Genomic DNA, 18,954 nt, shown 5'->3' with positions numbered 1-18,954 from the left:
TTCCTGCTTCCCTGCCCGTGCTGCACACTGCATTTCCAAGGCAAATACTGCATTTCCAGGTCAAATATGAAAGCACTGGGGGCAAAGACAGTCCCTTGGGTCATGGATGAAGGACACCAGCTCCCATAGTAACCTGCAATGAGTATAGCATCTTACTTGATCCATTAGATCTCTTTACCCCAGGATAAAGCAGCTGTCGTGCAACATTCAGAAGAGCTGGAGGGTTTAAACGCTCTGCAAAGCACCTCTCCAAAGGTCCTCCCAAGTGCCAAGAGGCATTTGGGGAAGGAAAGGTCAGCTGTTCTCCCTGCAGCACCCATGGAATGGAGGATACAGCCATGGAGCTGCAGACACAACTGATTTCAGAGCTACAGAAGAAGCTGGCACAGACATTTGTTTATGAAAAGCTAAAAATTAAGTTTGACTTTAAAATAGCACAGCCACCAGTAACAGCTCAGAGGATCACATTCTTCTTCCATCTCTGCCTCCTCCCTCTCTTTGCCCAGAGCTTTCCCAAACCAGTCTGCAAGCATGGCAGGATTTCCCCACAAGGGAGGGCAGGCAGAAATCTGTGGCTGGGGAGCTGAAGGAATATGCTTATGAAGGGATGCTCAGCACTTCCTACAGCACCAGACATTTTTTTTTCCAAGACCAACACTGCAGTAGACACCACTCCTATCTGCAGCAGCTTGGTACACCAGATACTACGGTATTTCATGAAAATTTTAGGAGGTGACTGCAGGTTCATGGTGCTCTAAGAGAGAGGCACACCTTCCCACTTCAGAGTACATCACTCTCCGTGTAGCTCTCCTTGTTCACCTCCTCTACCCCTGGAGCACACACCAGAGGAAAATATAAGATTTCAAGCTTTGCAAACCTCCAGCCTAAACCAACATCCTGTAAAACTACAAGTTAAAGGCAGGAGCACTTCACTTCCAAACCACAAAGGCTGTAATGAGTGTGGGTTTAATTGGCTGGTACAAGAGCTGCGCAGCCAGAATCAGCAGCTGGCAATGAAATCAGCCCTTCTGCACTGCAGATTGCTAAACTTTTGCCCTTGTCTGCAACGTGGTGTGTCACAGAAGCAATTCAGTATCCATAAAAAGAATTACAAAAGTATCTAAGAAAAATAAAGTGTTAGCCCAAAACTGGCAGTAGACTAAGTTTTTTCCCTAAAGTTTCTAGCTGTAGACTCTATAGGGATGAATTTCTTCTATGTGCATATATATATATATAACATCCTCCATAAGAAACTTGTATATTTTTGGTATCACTTAAAATCTGGCCCTTTAGAGATACTGATTTTAAGAGGCTCAGTACATATTTAAAAACCTCATTATCTAGAATTAGAAATTAGGTTCTTTGAAAAATCAGTCCCAAATGACAGAAGTCTCTATAAAGTGATGATGGCACATTTCCTTGCTTCATTTATTTAATATATCATCCAGTTATTCACACATATGTCCAACTTCTCCCTTAGAGGTTTGCAAAGCACACAGCAAGTTAGTTTGCATCTAACTTCAGAACAGCCAGATTAGTAAGGAACAGGATTTTACAGCAAAGCTTTCCTTTCATCTGGGGCAAAAAGCTTTGAATCTCATAAAGCCAATGTAGTAAACTTTCAAGCCAAGGTATTTCACAGAGGTAGCTGGGGCTCATTGCTATCCCTTGGTGGAGTTAATGGAAGTTTTATAGTTTACTTTAAACTACCTTGTACCCAAACAAAGAAACGCACACGAGGTAGAGTAAAAATACATAAAAAATAATAACACAACCCAAAAACCACACCAACAAGAACCTGAAAGTGATATGTTTATGCGTCTTTTAATTCAAAAATCCAGGCTAACCTAAATAAAAGTAGCACACATGAGAAAAGCAAGACAGTCTCATCCTACAAGCAGCTGAGGAGTTGCTGTTGTCAGCCTCTTCCCACTGTAACATCCCAGCCACTTGCACCCGATGGCTTCTGTCCTGGCTAAGGCAAGGCTGAGGCCAGAAGCTGGCATTGCTTTCAGGAGTGCAGCACTCAAGATGAAATGCAGAGCAGAATTTAAACTCCTTGGTTAGTTTAGTTGTAGACCACAGGCATACAGTCCATGCCTTTCTGCTTTTACCTGCACAACTTTATTTTAAATTGGGCCTTGTCCCCAGGGCTCCATATTAAAGAAGTTGCTCATACAGCGAATCAAGAGTCAGAAGCTTTGGACGTGTCAGGACAAATCCCACCAAATGTAAATTGGTGTAATATACAGATTTATGCTCACTTACATGGCACTAGAAAGGGAAAGGCAGTAACTCAAACTGCTGCACGGGCTCCCAACAACAGTGATGATAAGTGCTGCTTTTTTAAGACTGAAAGGAGGTTCTGGGGAAGGAAGATAAATCAAAACATGTCATCTTTGAAAGGGGAGCAATGCAAGAGCTAAGCCTCAGTGGCTCCACAAACACCCATCTCTTCCCAGGAAAATGCGCTTTGGTGTTATTCAGTGCTTAAGTTTTGTAACAGTTTTCATTCTCGTTAAAATTGCATGAGGGTTCATTAACTTTAATGCTGTGTGACTTGCCGTGCCCATACCTAGGAACCCTGCAAGCACACACATGTTGGCAGAGGGACGAGTCCCTGCTCACACAGCCCTGCAGGTTCCTCCTGCCCCAAAAACAGGCCACAGCAGGACACTGCCTTCGCTGCCATTAGACCTGACCTTGCCAACATTCAGCAGCTGCCCCAGGACCCACATCCCCAGCTAAGCATCCTGGCATCACTCATCCTGCAAAAGCCACCAGCAGGGATGGGGAACAAAGCAGGATGGGGCCCCTTCCAAACACTGAGGCTGAGGCAGAGCCTGTGTCTGTCCACCCTCTGAGCCTGTGCAAATTCACACAGAATGTGGGTCTGTACTCTCTAAAAATCAGACCCCCCCAAAAAAACCCTTCAACATTTTGCTGGTATGTCAATTATGACAAATGCTGCTGATCAGGGACCTGCACTCATGAGCTCAATGTGCTTTTTAAAGGTATTTGCTCTTACATTTTGGTGCATTCTCTTGACCTGAGATATTAAATCAAACACGGTGAGCTCATTTTTCTCCACACAAGTAACAAGGGGGATTATTAGCACATCTCCAGTGGAATATTAACTCCAGTGTTTTGCTCGGAAGAGGCTGCCTTTAATCTGGATTGTGATTGGAGAGCAGGAAAGAAAAAAGGTCAGAGTAAACATGGCACCACTATTAAATGGGTTAATAATCAACCACAGGTATGTAACTGTGGGAACACAACAGCAACCCAGCTCTGCCTGTGACAACGCTGGCTGCTGGATAAGCAGAAAGTGATCCAGACCCCTTGCAAGAGGAAAGGGACTAAAGCTCTCACTTTGTTACATAACTAGAGAAGCTGGTTCTGAAATAGGTATCTCTATCTGCAGGGTATTTTGGGGTGCACTGATTTTATTGGCCAGAGACAAAACAGCCGGCAAGGCAGGTTTAATATCCATTAAAAAAATATTTTATGCCTGACATCAGGGAGCTCTGCACGATTCAGAACTGGATCGGACATTTCTTCACGTAACAAGAGCCGAAGGCGGCATCCGATATTCCACAAAAGACAACAAACACTACAAACAAGGTGCATAAAGCCTCCAGCTTCCAGGCATAAACTGCCCTCTGCCTACAAGAGATCAGGACACTCTCCCAGGAACGAGTTATTCTTCCCAGCAGATGCCTGTTTCTAATGCTATTTTCTGAAACAGATTATATCAACCAGTATTTGCATCAGGAAAGCAACTGAGAGGACGGCTCACCTGAATCTGCTCTGACGCATCCTCCACAAAAGAAAACAGCATCCAGCACAAGGTAAATTTCCCAAACCACTCATGAAAAGGAAAACAAAAACAGAACCCAGAAAATTTGTAACTGTTACTTTATTTAAATACCACTTCAGAGGGAAAAAGCAACACTGTAGAAAAATGTTAAAGTCAACAAATAAATGGCTACAAAAGAAAGTCAAAATATCACATGGGTCCAAACCCGCCACAAACGAAAGGATCATAGCAGATAAAACACAAAAAGTATTAAGAGAAAAGAGGGTAAAAATAGAAATGCCAGGATATGACATGCCTTCAAGTTATAGAAAAAGCATCTGGATTGTCCTCAAATCCCCTCCTGACTGCTGTCTAACTCAGTAATCATCCCTCTTGAGCAACAGGGTTGTCTCAAGCAGAGCAATGGGGCAATGCCAATTCCTTTTCATCTGATGCCATTCGGGACAAAGCACCTTCCAGTCAGACAGGAACAGTTCGTGCCCTGGATTTCACAGACCTGGGTGCAGCCCACAGCCTGCCTTTCAGCCAGGGTTGGAGGACACTGGTGGACATGCACTCGACCTGCTCATGGCCCTGGGGACGGACCCATCTCCGGCCACAGGATCTGCAGCAGGGCCACCAAAAAGCAGCTCTGCAAACTCATACACTGGTGCAACCCATTGCAGGCAAGAGGAAGAGCACAGGAAGCCTCACCTCGGCCTGCCAAGGTTTCAGAAATATAATTCCCACCTTATTTTCAGAGCCTGACATTTACTGACCATTGCTAAGGAGACTCACTTCTCTTCTGCACCCTCTCCTTTCACAAGCCCAGATGCAAGGCTTGCCAATACATCCTCATGGGATACACACCACACGGGGTACTGCTCTGTGCAGGGCCACCTGAGCACAATGACAACTTGAAATCTTTCTTTAATAAAAAAAAAATAAAAAAAAAAAAAAGGAAAGAAAAAGAGGTAAAAAGCCTTTTCAACTGAGCAATTTTTAGTTTTACAGCAGTTACAGCCAGCTGCATGCTCTGTATCTGGTACCTGCCATGCATGTTCTTTGCTACAGTGACAGCTACAGAGAAGTAGTTGAAAACGTTTAAGCAAAAGATGTTTTGGCATTTTGTGAAGCATTAACACTGCTCAATGCTTTTAAAGGACATTACAACAACTTGGCTGCGGATACAGACTTTACAGCTTAAATTATGGATTTTGTAATGCTCTGAACATCACTTCTAAAAAGCAAACACATTGGAGTGTCCCTCCTCTGCTCTCTCCATGATCCCCAAAGTCTGAACCAGACAGATATTTGACTTTCCTTGGCTAAGCTAAGCTAAGGCAGGGGGAAATCCAATTCAATAGAAAGTTGAAGAAAACATAAACCCCAGCAGCTGCATGAGAAAATTACATGAAGTCCAAAGACACCGAGTGTGAGCCTTAGGACAGAGAAACAGTCAGGCAAGTGCACAAATGCCTTCCACGTGTTCTGGGTGGAAAGAAACTGAATTTTTTAAAGACTAACATGGAAACTGCTTTAAGCAATTTGTCATTTTCAATAGAGGTTCTGCAGTAAAAGAGAGATTTCGACAAGTTAAACAACTTCCTACCGGAGCGGCGGCATGCAATGTTTAAACTACCTCTTGCAGACTCCTTAGAAAAGGAATATTTCTAATTTTGCCATTCAGGAAGACTTTGAAATGTCACTGCCATTTGATTTGACCAGTGAAGAGGAAATGCAGGGTTAAGAGAAGGGGAAAACAATGCAAATGCCATTCTGTATTTTTTTTAACTCAGTTTCAGGCATCTTGGTGAACCATCACTAAGAAGTGTGAATATTGCTTTTTTACCTCCAAGAAGGGGAAGCTTCAGACATATTTTCTGTGAATATTACAGCTTAAAGCTCATCTGGATATTACAAGGCATCGATGTGCAATATCATCTCATAGAGAGCTGAGTCTGAGAGCATCTTTTTGCTAAACTTGAGCTAGAAACAATGTTTTTATGGCAAAAAGGCCTCTGAACATGATCCACTGCAATGCATAATAATGCTGAGGTCTCTTCTACATCAGGGACTTTGAGGAAAAATAAATAGGCATTAAATATTCCCCACTGTTCCTGCCACTGGTTCAGACAGCTATCAGCATTCAGCAGCGCTGCTGCTGTGTCCGAATACATGAAAGGTCTGTCCTTTAGAGGCCTTGATGAAGTTTTGTTTATCAGTTGGTGATGCTTATCTAATCACCAACTGGGAAGGCTTTGCTCAGCCCGAGCTTACGGAGGAGCAGGCTCTGCCTGACAAAGCCCACAGGTTGCTGGGGAGATGCTTGAGGTTTACAAAAATGGAGCAACCAGAGTAGAACAGCAGCAAGAGTCATCTGGGTGACGTATCATTTGTAAAATCTACCTCCATCTGCAACCAATACAGGAAAAGAGGAACACCAGCTTTAATTAAAGTCTGTAAGATTGCTCAAAAAGTCCCTAACTTTTTCAAGAAAAGTTTTGAACTTTCCCATTGAGCACATATCCCAGGCCTGGAGGGCAGGAGGTGCTGCAGGCAGCAGAAACACTCTTTGTCAGAAATCCAGCACATCCTGAGTCAAGCAGCTGATGGAACCTTCCCTGTCAACTCTATTGCACCGTGGAAAAATGCTTGTACTCCCTGCCAGGGGCAAGATCCCATCTGGGATCTGCTACAGCAGACGCTGTACTAAACGAGAGAAGAATACTGGAAATAAAAGCTAACTGTGGCCAGTCAGTTTGGGAGCCTTGTTTTCCCCAGCATCCTCAGGGGGAGAACAGGCAGCACCAACACTGCAAGATGCAATGACAACTCAGCCACTTGGTCTCAGGAGTCAAACCAGCACAGAGCACAGCAGGCCCCGGCAGGACGCAGATGACCAGGCTGAGTTACGCATCAGCTGCACTAAATCAATTTGAAATAGGTTTTGGTTAATCCACTGCAGCCTTTTAATGTTGGGATTGTGACAACTTGCCCAGCTTTTTAGGCAAACAGCAATTTCCACACTGGTTTAGGCAAGCCTCAGTGCTGATTACAGCATCTTTTACAGACAGATACAAAAAGCCCTCTGCAATGTATTACGTTAGTACATGCTTAAATTTAAGTACTCTCATTTTTACTGGGGCTTTTCTCATGTGTAACAACTTCAGCAGATCCAAATTTACCAGTCTGCAACGGGACAAAGATATCCTATCCTAGCTCAGAACTGTGTAAAAAAAACCCTTCGTATTTAGGTCTTGGAAAAACTGATACGTGTGTATTTCTAGCATCAACTAATAGAACTGGAAAATTGGCAACAGAAAACAAAAATAAATGGAAAAGCCACCTAGGGTAGTCCCTGAGTCATCTCTTTTGCAGATAAAAATTTCAGCCTTTGGCATGTTTTACAAGCACGAAGTAAAAAAACCTATAGGGTATTTTATGGAAGTACTGTCATGGCAAAGCTCCACCTGAGCAGGACAGCCCGGCACTGCAGAAAGGAGCTGCTCCAGTTGAAGTAATTTATCCTTTTTCTCTGTTTTAATGCAAGTCTGGGAAGCAGTAGGGCCCCACAGAACAGCAACAGAGAGCCAAGATTTGTGGGTCCACAGCCTTGTCACAAGCATCTCAACTGAGCCACACAGCTTTTGTGCTTGGCTTTCCCCCTCCTCACATCACTTGGGGTCTTTGTAGCTCTCACCCTTCCCCAGCATCCAGGCAGGGAGAACTCCCTTGGATCCATGCACTGCCTGGCACAAGAGGGCCCCACACTTTATTGAGCTTGAAATATTGCCATCATGCATCCAAGTATTCACCACTTTTCTCATCCTCATTAAGGAATGACCTTGTGTTAAAGTGTAACTGCCACCTGCCTCTGGAATGAGGGAGCTAAATGACATTTTATTGCCTTTGAAATGCCAGAGATCTCTGTGCATGGTGAAACTGGGCACCTTTCCCAGATAAAGTTTAAGGTGTGCTCTACTTTTCCCTCCTGCACTTGTGAAATGACTCAGAGGGACCAGACAAAGGTCTAGAGAGCAGCTGCCCCCAGCATTTGCCAGGAAAAGGGAACCTGGATCTTCTTCAGCAGCTGCATCGCATGACCCAAGAGCAAGTGAGGTCTCATGGGCGAGCTGTCTCTCAAAACCAACATGTTCCTGCAGATGATTTACAGGACAAGTATCACCGAAACAGTTTCACCACAGAACCACCACAACAGTGAATTCAAATGTTCTTACAGGATCAGAGGCTGCCCGTGCATCCCATGGTGAGGTAATGGCATGGGAACTGTACTCAGCCATAATGGGGGTGGTTTCATACTCTTCAGCTTTCAAATAGCTGTTCCAACAAAAAATGTTACCACTTATGGTGAAATCTATGGCTCCGGCTTTTTAACAACCTGAGCTGCCAAGGTCATGGGATTAGTTTTCATTAAATAGGGAAAAATAAAGAGACGAGAAGAAGAGATTCTGGAACTTTTCACTCAAGCAGCATTTGACAATATGGATATTAAAGTGAAAAAGTTAAATATATATATATATTTGTTCATACACACCACTCACATATTCTAAGAGTCTCACCCAAGAATTCAAACTATTTTGATACGTGACACAATATTTTCACAAGTTCCTCCTCTTAAACTGGGTGCAGATGTGTGTAGATATAAAACTTTCCCCTATATGTAACCTCACTGAGCAGCCAACCCTTAGACCAGCACAGCCCTGATATCCCCAACGCCCATCTGGATTTTGCCTGGAGCAGTTCCGTGCCTCTCACGGAAAGAGGCAGAAAGAAAGCCAGACACAGACACTACTGGGGGTGCAACTGCCTTGCTCCACCTGTAGCAAACAAAGCTTCCTACAACATGAGGGATTCATACAGACTATGGTTTAGTTAAGACAAAAATACAATCTCAGCATGCCTGTACCTTGTCACCAAAAAAAAAAAAAAAAGGAAAGCAAGAACATGGGATAATACAGCTATGGCACATGTATAAAAGCATTTGTCAGCTCAGATCTCCATTTGGAAACGGGCTGATTAATAACAGCAGACAGACAGTAGGTGACAGGGAGGACTCCACAGTGCACACAGACTACACAAAAGTTAACAAAACACTGTATAGCATTGCTAAGCAAGTTTGGTATTTGCACATAAAACTAACACGCAACATTTGCTGTGGTACCAGCAGAAGACAATCTAACAACAACAAAGCAAGCCATCCCCTCCCAATAAGCAAACAACTTACTGATTTTATTCAGAAACAACTGACTCCGAGATCCTCAGAGTCCCTGCTGTGCAGGCAGCAGAGCCTCCAGACATGCTCATGCAGCCAGGCTGCTGCTGCTCCTCTCAACCACAACCAGAGCACATTAAAAAGATACTCTATATTAGTCACTTCATTGTTTAAGGAAAAATGCATACCAGGGAAAAGAGAAAGACATGATTCTTTGTTTTGCATCAGACTAATTTTTATTTCACCCTCAGGACAGGGAGAGAACAAAGCTTGTCCTGGACTGGTGGCTGCCAAAGCCCCATCAGGCATCCTGTCCCTTAGTGCCTTCCCCAGGCACCAGCACTGCAAAGGGGGGACTCAGCTTGGAGACAACAGTGTCCCCAAATTCAGCCACACTGCAGACTTTTCCTCCCCGCCCTGGCTCCCTGGGGATGAGCTCCCCTGGGGCTGTGCTACACGTCCCCCATCTGTCCCTGCGCTGTGTAGGGGAGCTGTGTGGCTGTCCTGGAGGAGTAGGAGTTAGTTTAGGCACCACATCCTAACAGGATATTCAATAGCAAAGCTGCATCACAGGGTCACAGAATCCTTCAGGTTCTAAGGAACCATAAGGATCATCCAGTCCCAACACCCCCCACCACGGTCAGAGTCACCTTCAACCAGCCCAGGTGGCTCAGGGCTCTGTCCAACCTGGTCTTGGACACTTCCAGGGATGGGGTAGCTACAGCTTCCCTGGGCAACCTGTGCCAGTGCTTCATCATCCTCACAGTGAAGAATTTCTTCCTTATATCTAATCTAACCCTGCCCTCTTTCAGATTAAAGCCATTCCCCCTTGTTTTATCACAACATGCCCTTGTAAAAAGTCCCTCTCCAGCTCTCTAGTAGGCCCAGAACAAGAAGATGGGTGGGCTGAACTGCTCTGGAACTGGGGTCTGCCATCAGCTGGAAAGACAGCCATGATCCTGACTGGTCCTGCAGAAAGGACTCAGTTGCCTCTACTTTTAGAGATGGCCTTAGTAACAAACCCAGTAGTGACCAGGAAAACCTTTCCTCAACTCAATGCTTTTGGTATCATTTATGTATCTCCTGCCACCCATCTCTCTCCAGTTCTCCTCCAGCCATCATCCCTGGCTTCCCACAAGGCTCCAGTGAGTTGCTCCTCTGCAAGTCCAAGCCCCAGGAGCACCCACCAGTATCCCTGCCATTTAAATTGCTAATTGTGAGTTCTAGTTGCATCTTTGGGAAAGCAGGAGGATGGCCATGTTCCTTGCTTTTTTTAAGAAAAGTCTTTTCACAGTTATTCTGCGGCCCAGGTCCTCACCTGTCCAGTTCAGCCTGTTTGGGAGGTAACTCTCCTCTCTCTTATGCATTCAAAAAAATCCGAGACATCTGTGTCTGTCATCAGTTTGGACTAACACCCACTTAGTGCAGGATCTGCATCACTGGAATAAGACAGGTTGAACATCAAAGTTGAGGTTTTTTGAAAGTACACAGTATCTGCACACTTTGTTTGTGTTGAGGGAGTGGCTGGATTTTAGGCAGCTTCTTTCTCAAAGGCTTTTTGTTATTAACTAAATGAAAAACCCAGAGCTGAGATTTTCCCCTTAAAGAACAAGCCACTGAGATTAAGGATATGAAGAAAAATCAGTCTCTTCCCAACCTAATTGTACTGAGGCACTGACTTCAGGGTTCCAAAATTACAGATGTATAATCCAAGAGAATGAACTCTTTACTGAAGGATTAGCAAACCATGCAAAACTGATTCCTTATTCAAATGCCTTGCAATTGTAAGGGCATCTGTTCCACTTTGCAAGTCATCCCAAAGGCTTTGTTTGTTTTTATTTCCTGTTCCATTACGAAGACAGGGCACTTTGTATTATTTTCACACTGTGTAATAAGTGCTATTGTTTAGTCTGATAGGGAACAGTCAATGAAATTCAAAAAATATTTTAAAAAAGCCTTATTTTTCTTTTAAGTTGTGATACAAGCCCTGTCAATTATAAAAACTGGAACTGCTCTTAGCCAAAAGCCAAGAATGTAACCCAAAACATCAGGACCTGAAGAAAAAATTATTTTGTTTCTCCAAGGTCTACTAGGGGCAGCTGAAAAAAAAAAAAAAAAAAAAAAAATAATTTATGCAGGTTTAAATAATATTACTAACACAAAACAGTTCTGCACAAATGATGCCAGAATCAGGACTGGGGATTAGCAGAGAGCATGGTGCCATCGTTCCAGCCTGCAGCAGCAGAATAGCTCTGGAAACCATTTAAAATGTCACAAGAGGGAGGATGGATGGAGTGTCTGACCTTTGGAAACTGAAGGGTGGATCTCAACTAAAATATCCCAGTTACCCTGAGCCTTGCTGCTCCTGCAGGGGCAAGAGAGATGCTGGCCCACCTATTTGGTTCAGAAGGAAAAGCAAAAAATTAAATTAAAGAAAAAAAAGTAATAAAAAAAAAGTTCCCATCTGCCAGCATACCAGCCCAATGTAAAAGCTGCCAAACTGCTCTGGAAACAGGCAGCCTCTTCCACAGCCCTCCCTCAGATCAGTAGATAACAAATTCTGGATGATATCCCAGGCACAGGCTTGTTTCCCAACACCAGATCCTCGCAGGAAACCCCAAACTTAAATCACCAAACGCACTGATTCCGTGGATCTCTCTGGGCTGCCGGCTCCAAGCCTTTACCTGTCAAACTGCCACGACAGCTACGCCAAGGCAAGCTGCACGAGACTGAAATACAACCCGAGAAAACAAGGCATCGAGTGTCAACAGAGACAGAGAAAATGATGATAGTGGTGAAAATGATGTTTGTGCAGGAGCTGGTCCTGCACGCTCAGCAGCGCTGTCACTCAGCGCCGAGGAGATGCTTTTCCCTGTCCTGCCAGAGATGCCTCCGGTGACAGGGCAACGGGAGCGGATAAGATCTTCACAGATCACAGGGAGGATGACCCATCCCTGTGCCCTTGGTGCAAAAAGGTCACTTCATACTCAGTTTCTAAAAGGCAAAAATAAATCTTGTCCACGGCTGAGCTACAGAAAAACTCTGGAGAAATACGGACCAGGAGGATCTGTATTTTGATGCTCCAGGAACTGGGACATGGAGCTGGAGGGAGCTCAGACAGGATGAAGAGGTCTGAGTACCAGCTCCCCGAGTACCACTGAGTGCCCACAGTAAGGATCTCTGCCTTCAGCTAACATTTTGCCTCAAATTTTTCATAGTCCTCTTTAAAGTCATGGCACTTGCTCATACAGAACCACTGCTCTGTGCTTTTCACCAAGAAATTTAAGTCACTTGAAGAACGGAAAGATCAAAACCAAATGCCTTGATTTACGAGTTCCACTCAAAGCCAGAGGAAGTGTAAAAAAAAAAAACAAAACACCAAACACCTGAAATAACTAGCAAGCATAGCTTGTGTCTGGAGTTAAGTAAAGGAATGTAAATAAAAAACTTGGTCAATTATTTTAAAAAACCTCAAGAGAGGTCCCAAGGATCCTACCCTTGCCCACAGCCCAGACCTTGCTAATGCAACAGAAAAAGCCCTTGAGGTAGCAGCATCTTCTCAGCTTCCACATTACCTTCAAACTGAGCCATGCTGAAATCTAATGACTGAGAGCCCAAATCATCAGTTCTGCACAGCCACAAAAGGGCTACTCTGAATATCTTTACACCTTAATGTAGCTGCCCTGGGGCAAATATTTCCCTGCGCATGCATAGGCTGCCAAAGGAGTAAGTGTAATTCTCAAGCATCAGATAAAGAGATACAGAAACAGCCAGAAGAGATGCATGAATGATCACAGCCTGACCTGAACCAGAGGAAAATGACAATCCCAAACTCAGGAACAGCAGTGAGCTGGTTTGGCTTTCAAACCTGTTATAAAAAGTTCTTAAATTTCTAACATGGAAGATGAATTTTAAATCTCATGATAGCAGGTCAATAATTCACTCATGCAGGAGTTGTAACTCGGTCTTAAAAACACAGAACAACACGCAGGATGGTGTTAACATCTTATTTTGCAACGATGTTGAATGACTGTTCATAATTAGACTATAATTGTGATTTAATTGCTCTGTGATCTGACTGGCCATAAAGAGGGAACCAGGATTCCCATCTCAATGGGTGGAAAGATTAACTTTATTGTGGAAAGCATAATCCCATTTCATGCCATTAAAAGGATCGTATTAATTCCTGGAAATTTTTATAACAGCCAAGATGTGGCTCTTGAGCTCTAACATCCATCTCTGGGGTGCTACCTTGTGGTACGGGAGAGGATGGATGACTGGTTTGCCACAGGCAGGGTCAGCTTCTAAATCCTGACAGGTACTACACTGTAAATTCAGGCACAGTAAAGATAAGGTCTTCCTCATGGCAGTATTTTAATACAAGATATACACATTTCATGACTACTAAATGCAGTACTACTTTAAAGAAAGAAGATTACTGATTTGTAGCAAAGCATGTTCAAAATGAGAGAAAAAGAGACTCTGTCTTCTTTTATTTTACATTTCAGTAGTGACTAGTCCAACGGTCACCCAGCAGGTTAGAGCTGAAAACAGGCCTTATAAATCTAAAATGCATGAACATCACCCGAGTTTTCAGCTGGCAAATCCTTCTCTTCCCTTCAAATCCACTTGGGTCCTGAAAGAATTTGGGTCAGATGGAAAAACGACTTACAGAATTCACCGTGCAAGTGACTGGCACTCAGCAGGCGAAGACTGAAGGCAAACACTTTTTGGAGCTCATGCGTGACACCGCAGAGGTACACTGGGAACAGCAAGAGCTCACTCTCTAAACAGCCTCTCCCTTTGCTGGCCCAGAGGCAGCTGCCTGCACATCAAACCTGAGCTCAGCTCCATCCCAGGGCAGCACACAGGCACCAGCCCTCACTGCAGGGCTCAGCAACGCAGGGCACCAGCACTTAGCGTGGGATGTTCAGCATCACCACTTACAAAGTGACACTCTGCTTCCCTGTGTTTGTTAAACCACTGAACACACAGGAATTTACAGATGCATCAACTTTTTCTTCTTTTTTCTTTTTTCTTTCTTTTTTTAAATAATGTTTTACAAAAAGAAAACCTCCAAAACCAAACAGGAATTATCTCACAAGCTCTCTCAGGAAAGTAAAGATCCAAATACCAGCTCACACAAACTTTTTGAAAGTAGCTGGTTTTGTTCACATTAGTATACATAACTGAGTTTAACATCTCATGTATAGCAGATGCCAGCCTGACATTGAAGCATTGAGTCACTGCACTGTATTTCAGAATTTATCTTAGGGTCAAGTTAATGTTTGAAAAGAAACAAATGCAGCTGATAGCGCTGAGTAAACAGTGACTGTTTCTGTTTGGGATCACGCCTGCTCCTGTTTGCCCTGTACAGGGCTAAAAAAAACCCCCCCAAACTCCCTCAACTCCTCCTTACTGTGGGATCACCCCAGCTGCAAAGTCCTACAAAAATTATTAATTGCATAAACTGCTCTCAGCACCTCCTGGTTTCAAAGCAATTGGTCATTTAGACATTGGGACCTTGAGACTTTTTAGGGAAGCAAAGCGTTGAAATGAGAACTAAAAAAAAAAAAAAAAAAAAAAAGTGTACAAACATATTAATTTTGACAGTCTCCCATACCAAGCATCTGGCTTGGTATGATTTAGCACAGCTCACCGAAGCAAAGAGCAAAATGCACAAAAGGCTGCAACTGGAAATCTCTCTGAATGTGCCCATCTCTCAGTGAGGGAGAATGAAACCCAAATACCTTGTCTCAAACAAATCAGACCCTACTTTTTATATATACAGCCTTAATTCTTCCATTGTGGAGAACAGCACAATAAACTTCTGTTCCGTTGTGCTGGACTCTGTTAACAAAGATCCATGAGAAGAAATAGTGTGCCTGATTTTATAACTTTTTTTAAGCTTCAGTTTATCCAAGTGAGCTATATTGAAAAATGTGAAGTGCATTCAAGGAAGATACAACATTCACAATACAGCCAAGAAATCACTGTGTTAAGGCAATGCCAGCTTTACACAAGAATATGTGACCACTGCTCCTATAATTCAATCTATTAATTCCATACTCTCAGACCAAGTAATAATAAGTATGCATTTATTAACTGCACAGGACTTAATTGACAGTTTCATCAGAATTTAGGCACAGATGTAAGATGGAAACAGTCAGTCATAAAAGCACTCCATGTTAACTGAGGGTTTTTTCGCACATTTGATAGTTCTGAAAGTTACTAAGATACATGGGAGCAGATTCTTCCTCTCTCTGCCCAAAACCAGGCAACTATAATGGTACAGTTTTTTTCTCAATCACAATATCAAAAAAAGGTTGTATACCGGGAAAAGAAAGGGAAAGCTTCATTAAAGTCATTTAGCTTTCTTCACTCTTTCTAACGGGGTAAGTGAAGGACCAAGAAATCCCATATGAGCAGTATTCAATACCACTACTCCCATTAAGAGAATTCATATAGGTTCCCCCTTTTTGTGGGAACCTACTCAAACATACCAGTAACAAAGGCAAGAAAAGCCATTGCACGTGAACCTGCAAGTCTATAAACCCTTATTTAATGATAAAGCCCAGGCCCAGCCTACTCTACCTACATTTCCCATCCCAGTCTCTTCTCTTTCACTAAGTGCAAGGTCGGAACAGTTGTTTTCTCTGTTCATGCTTACAGATGACTGACTTACTTATAGTAAATTTCCTGTTTTTCCAGCCTTGTAAATGTCATACAAAACAGACAAAGCAATAAAACATATACATTTCCAGGCTAATACTGCCCTAGCACTTCAGCACCAGTCAATTAGGTACTAAAAACTGGAGGAGGAGAATCAGAGTTGAAAACAATCTTATCTGCACACTCCTTTGCTGTCTGCTCTAGTGCCACACACTTCCTATTAAATGACAGTTACTATCCCCATAATGAGATTTTTAATCAACACAGAACTAATGTATTTTCATTAAAATACTCTCCTTTTTTACTCTTATGATCCTGATCCACGAGGAAAACTCTTGCTCTGCACAGAGCAGCACTCAGATGCCAGGCTATCCTTGACAGGAACTGCTTTCCAGACCACAAAAATATTTAATGATTTAAAAAAACCCAAATATTTATTTCTATTCTACATTCTTGGCTAATAAAGCACTAAAAAAAATACGTGGAAAGAAAAAAAAAAAAAAAAGAAAGGAAACTACAATCCTACCAGGTGCTTGGTTCTTGTCTCTAGATGAGAATGATACAAAGTTCAAGTGCCTGCCCTGACTTCCAGCAGGGTTTTTCAGGTAAACACAACCAATATGCTAAAACTCAGCTCTCTGCCCCTTCTTTTGACCATATCCTGGAGCTGAGACACATTTACCACCACGTTCTGTCATTTGCAGTATATTCCCAGGACATGTTTTTATTTACATTAACTCGTATTTCCAAAATAACAAAAAGTTTGATCACAAATTGCTTGGTTGGGAAGGGTTTTTTTTAATACACCTTCCTTCATCCACCAACACCGATCACATTGCAACACCACAAGCTTTATTTTAACACTTCTGCTAAAACAATCAGCATGTAAAAAAAAAAAACCCTCTGCCTAATTTCCTCATACTTTTCTTCATGCTTTTCTCCCCCTCCCGCCTGGGCAGGGAAAACAGCAGGCTCAGTTTCCCTTCCCACTTCCCAGTGAAGCAGAGGGAACGCAGCAGGGAAAATACACATTTGCTTAAAGAAAACTGTTTTTGTTGGGAGTTTGACACTGTTTGCTGGAATATTTCTACTGAGTCTTGGAAAGGAATAACTAATAGCTGTGCTTTGGTAGATCAGCTCTGGGGCAGGTGGCAGAGGGGGCCTGCACAGCCACAGCTCAGCTCCTCTCAGACACCCCAGCACTGCGATCTGCTCTGGCACTGCAGGTTTGAAGGATGGCTGTGAAACAAGTGCCTGCAGTCCTTCAGCTCATCAGTAAGCCCAGGGACAAGACTTCAGGTGACAGTCTTGCCAGCTGGCCATAAATTTTGTCTGCAGTGATCAGCTGGGTTGAACCAAGCACAGAAAAAAAACCAAAACATCTCACACCAAAAGCTGCAGCAAAAGCCCCAACTTTGGGATGCAAACGTGTGGATGACAAACTTTCCCCTACGGAATCTCTTGGGCGACACAAAGAAAACTTCCCTTCCTTCCTCCACTTGGAGCTGACCTCGGGATGCTCCTTCACCTCACACAGCTCCCGGTGTCTGACTGCAGTCCTGCTCATCCTGCCCATCCAACCAGCCTCGGTGGCTTCAGCAGCACCAAGTTTCCTGGCACTAAACTCAAATCCTGCCCTGGAAATCTCAAGCCCATTAGCCAAGCCTGTCAGCTAACCTGTTGAGCGACTGTTGAGTGTACACGGATGTGAAGTGGTTTTTTTTAATCCAGCATGGGAGGACTCTTCCTTATCCTCTTCCCCAGCCAAATCGGAGAGCTACCTGTGCATGCCTTCACCTGTGCACTGCAGGGCAGCACGGTTGTGCCTTCATCAGCCCACCAGAGCAAATCGGGGGCGGGGGGAAAGGGAAACCTGAGCTGCCTTTCAGCCAAGGAGGGAAGATGCAGGAGGGTCCAAGCTTTTCCTTCCCACGCCGGCAGCCGGCAAACACACGCTGCACTTTCTGAACAAGACTCCAAGTCATCACCGAGCAGTTCCAAAGGATGCTCAGCTGCTGGAGGAGAGGATTTCTGCCACATTCCCCCAGATGTAGAGTATCCTCAGCCTCTCCAGAGGAGCTGGACACCGGGCTCCCCCCGACACGCGTGGGTGCCCCACAGGGAGCGCTGACGGCTCCTTTGGGAAAGTCTCACGCAATTGCTCACTGCGCTTAACGCAGGGCAGGGAACTGCGGGGCGGCTGCAGACGGGCTCAGGACGATGAGCTTCATCATCGTCATCATCGGGACGATGATGCCTGAGCATCAGTGCCCTCGCAAAAGGTGCGCACACGGGTGGGTGCACTTAAACCCGCGCTGCGCGACTCTGCCGGGGCCCTGCGCTGTCCCGGAGGGCTGATGCTGGACCGCACTCGCCCCTGGCCACCCAGCACCGCAGCAGCGGCCCGGCACCCCCCACGGGCAGCGCCGAGCGGGTCCCCCCGTCCCGCCCCGTCTCCCCGCAGCCCCCTCGCACCTTGTCGGACGGCTTTCACCACGATGGGGTCCTTGCAGCTCCGGATCACCTCCAGCACGTCGTAGCGCGGCAGCCCCGAGACGCGGACCCCCTGCACCTCCAGCAGCAGCTCCCCCTCGCTCAGCGCCGCCTCGCCGTCCCCCGCCGCCGCCGCGCCCGCGTAGGGGAACTCGCCGTGCTCCGCTCCGCCGAGCAGCGCGAAGCCCAGCTGTCCGCCGGGCCCGCGGGTCAGCGCGCACTGCCGCACCCGGCTGGACCAGTGGTTCTTCTTCTGCACGACCCGCGACATGGCGCTGCGCGACCCTCCGCGCCCGCGGGGAGCGCTCGGCAGGTGCGCGGGGATGGGGGGAAAAGGGGGGGGGGTGCGGACCCGCCGCCCCGCTCAGGCCATCGCCGCCCGCACCGCCCCGCGCCCGCGGAGGGCGCGCACCGCCTCCCGCCCGCCCCGCTCCCCTCTTATTAAAAATAAATAAATAAAAATTAAAAAAAAAATAAAAATAAAAATTAAAAAGCGCCGGGGAAAAAAAAAAAAAAGCAGCAAATCCGGCAGCCGCGCGGGTGTCGCCGCCTCCTCCTCTCTCCGCGGGGCGCGGAGCCCTTTTGGGGCGGGTGGGGGGCGATACAAAGAAAGCGCCGCTTGTTTTGTTCCAGTTCGGTCCGTCCCGCTCCGCCGCGCTCCGCGCCGCCAGCGCAGGCGCCCTGGCACGGCCCGCCCCGGCACGGCCCGGCCCCCGCCCGCTCCCCGCCCCCGGCACGGCACGGCCGGACCGGC

At 45.4% G+C, this 18,954-nt stretch overlaps 1 protein-coding gene across 28 annotated transcripts in view; it reads right to left on the bottom strand.

Annotated features, from left to right (window-relative positions):
- Window positions 1-18,486, bottom strand: part of MAGI1 (membrane associated guanylate kinase, WW and PDZ domain containing 1) — a 337,306-nt gene extending 318,820 nt beyond the window's left edge. For all 28 annotated transcript variants that reach the window (XM_032698643.1, XM_032698646.1, XM_032698647.1 and 25 more), the window contains exon 1: window positions 18,183-18,486. In XM_032698643.1, coding sequence (XP_032554534.1) covers window positions 18,183-18,471 — 289 coding nt within the window. In that variant the 5' untranslated portion in view covers window positions 18,472-18,486. The remainder of the gene's footprint in view (window positions 1-18,182) is intronic.
- Between the last annotated feature and the right edge of the window lie 468 nt (window positions 18,487-18,954).

The sequence above is a fragment of the Chiroxiphia lanceolata genome, chromosome 11, assembly GCF_009829145.1.
Source record: "Chiroxiphia lanceolata isolate bChiLan1 chromosome 11, bChiLan1.pri, whole genome shotgun sequence".
NCBI classification, from domain to species: domain Eukaryota; kingdom Metazoa; phylum Chordata; class Aves; order Passeriformes; family Pipridae; genus Chiroxiphia; species Chiroxiphia lanceolata.
This window is presented reverse-complemented; position numbering and strand designations above follow the sequence as displayed.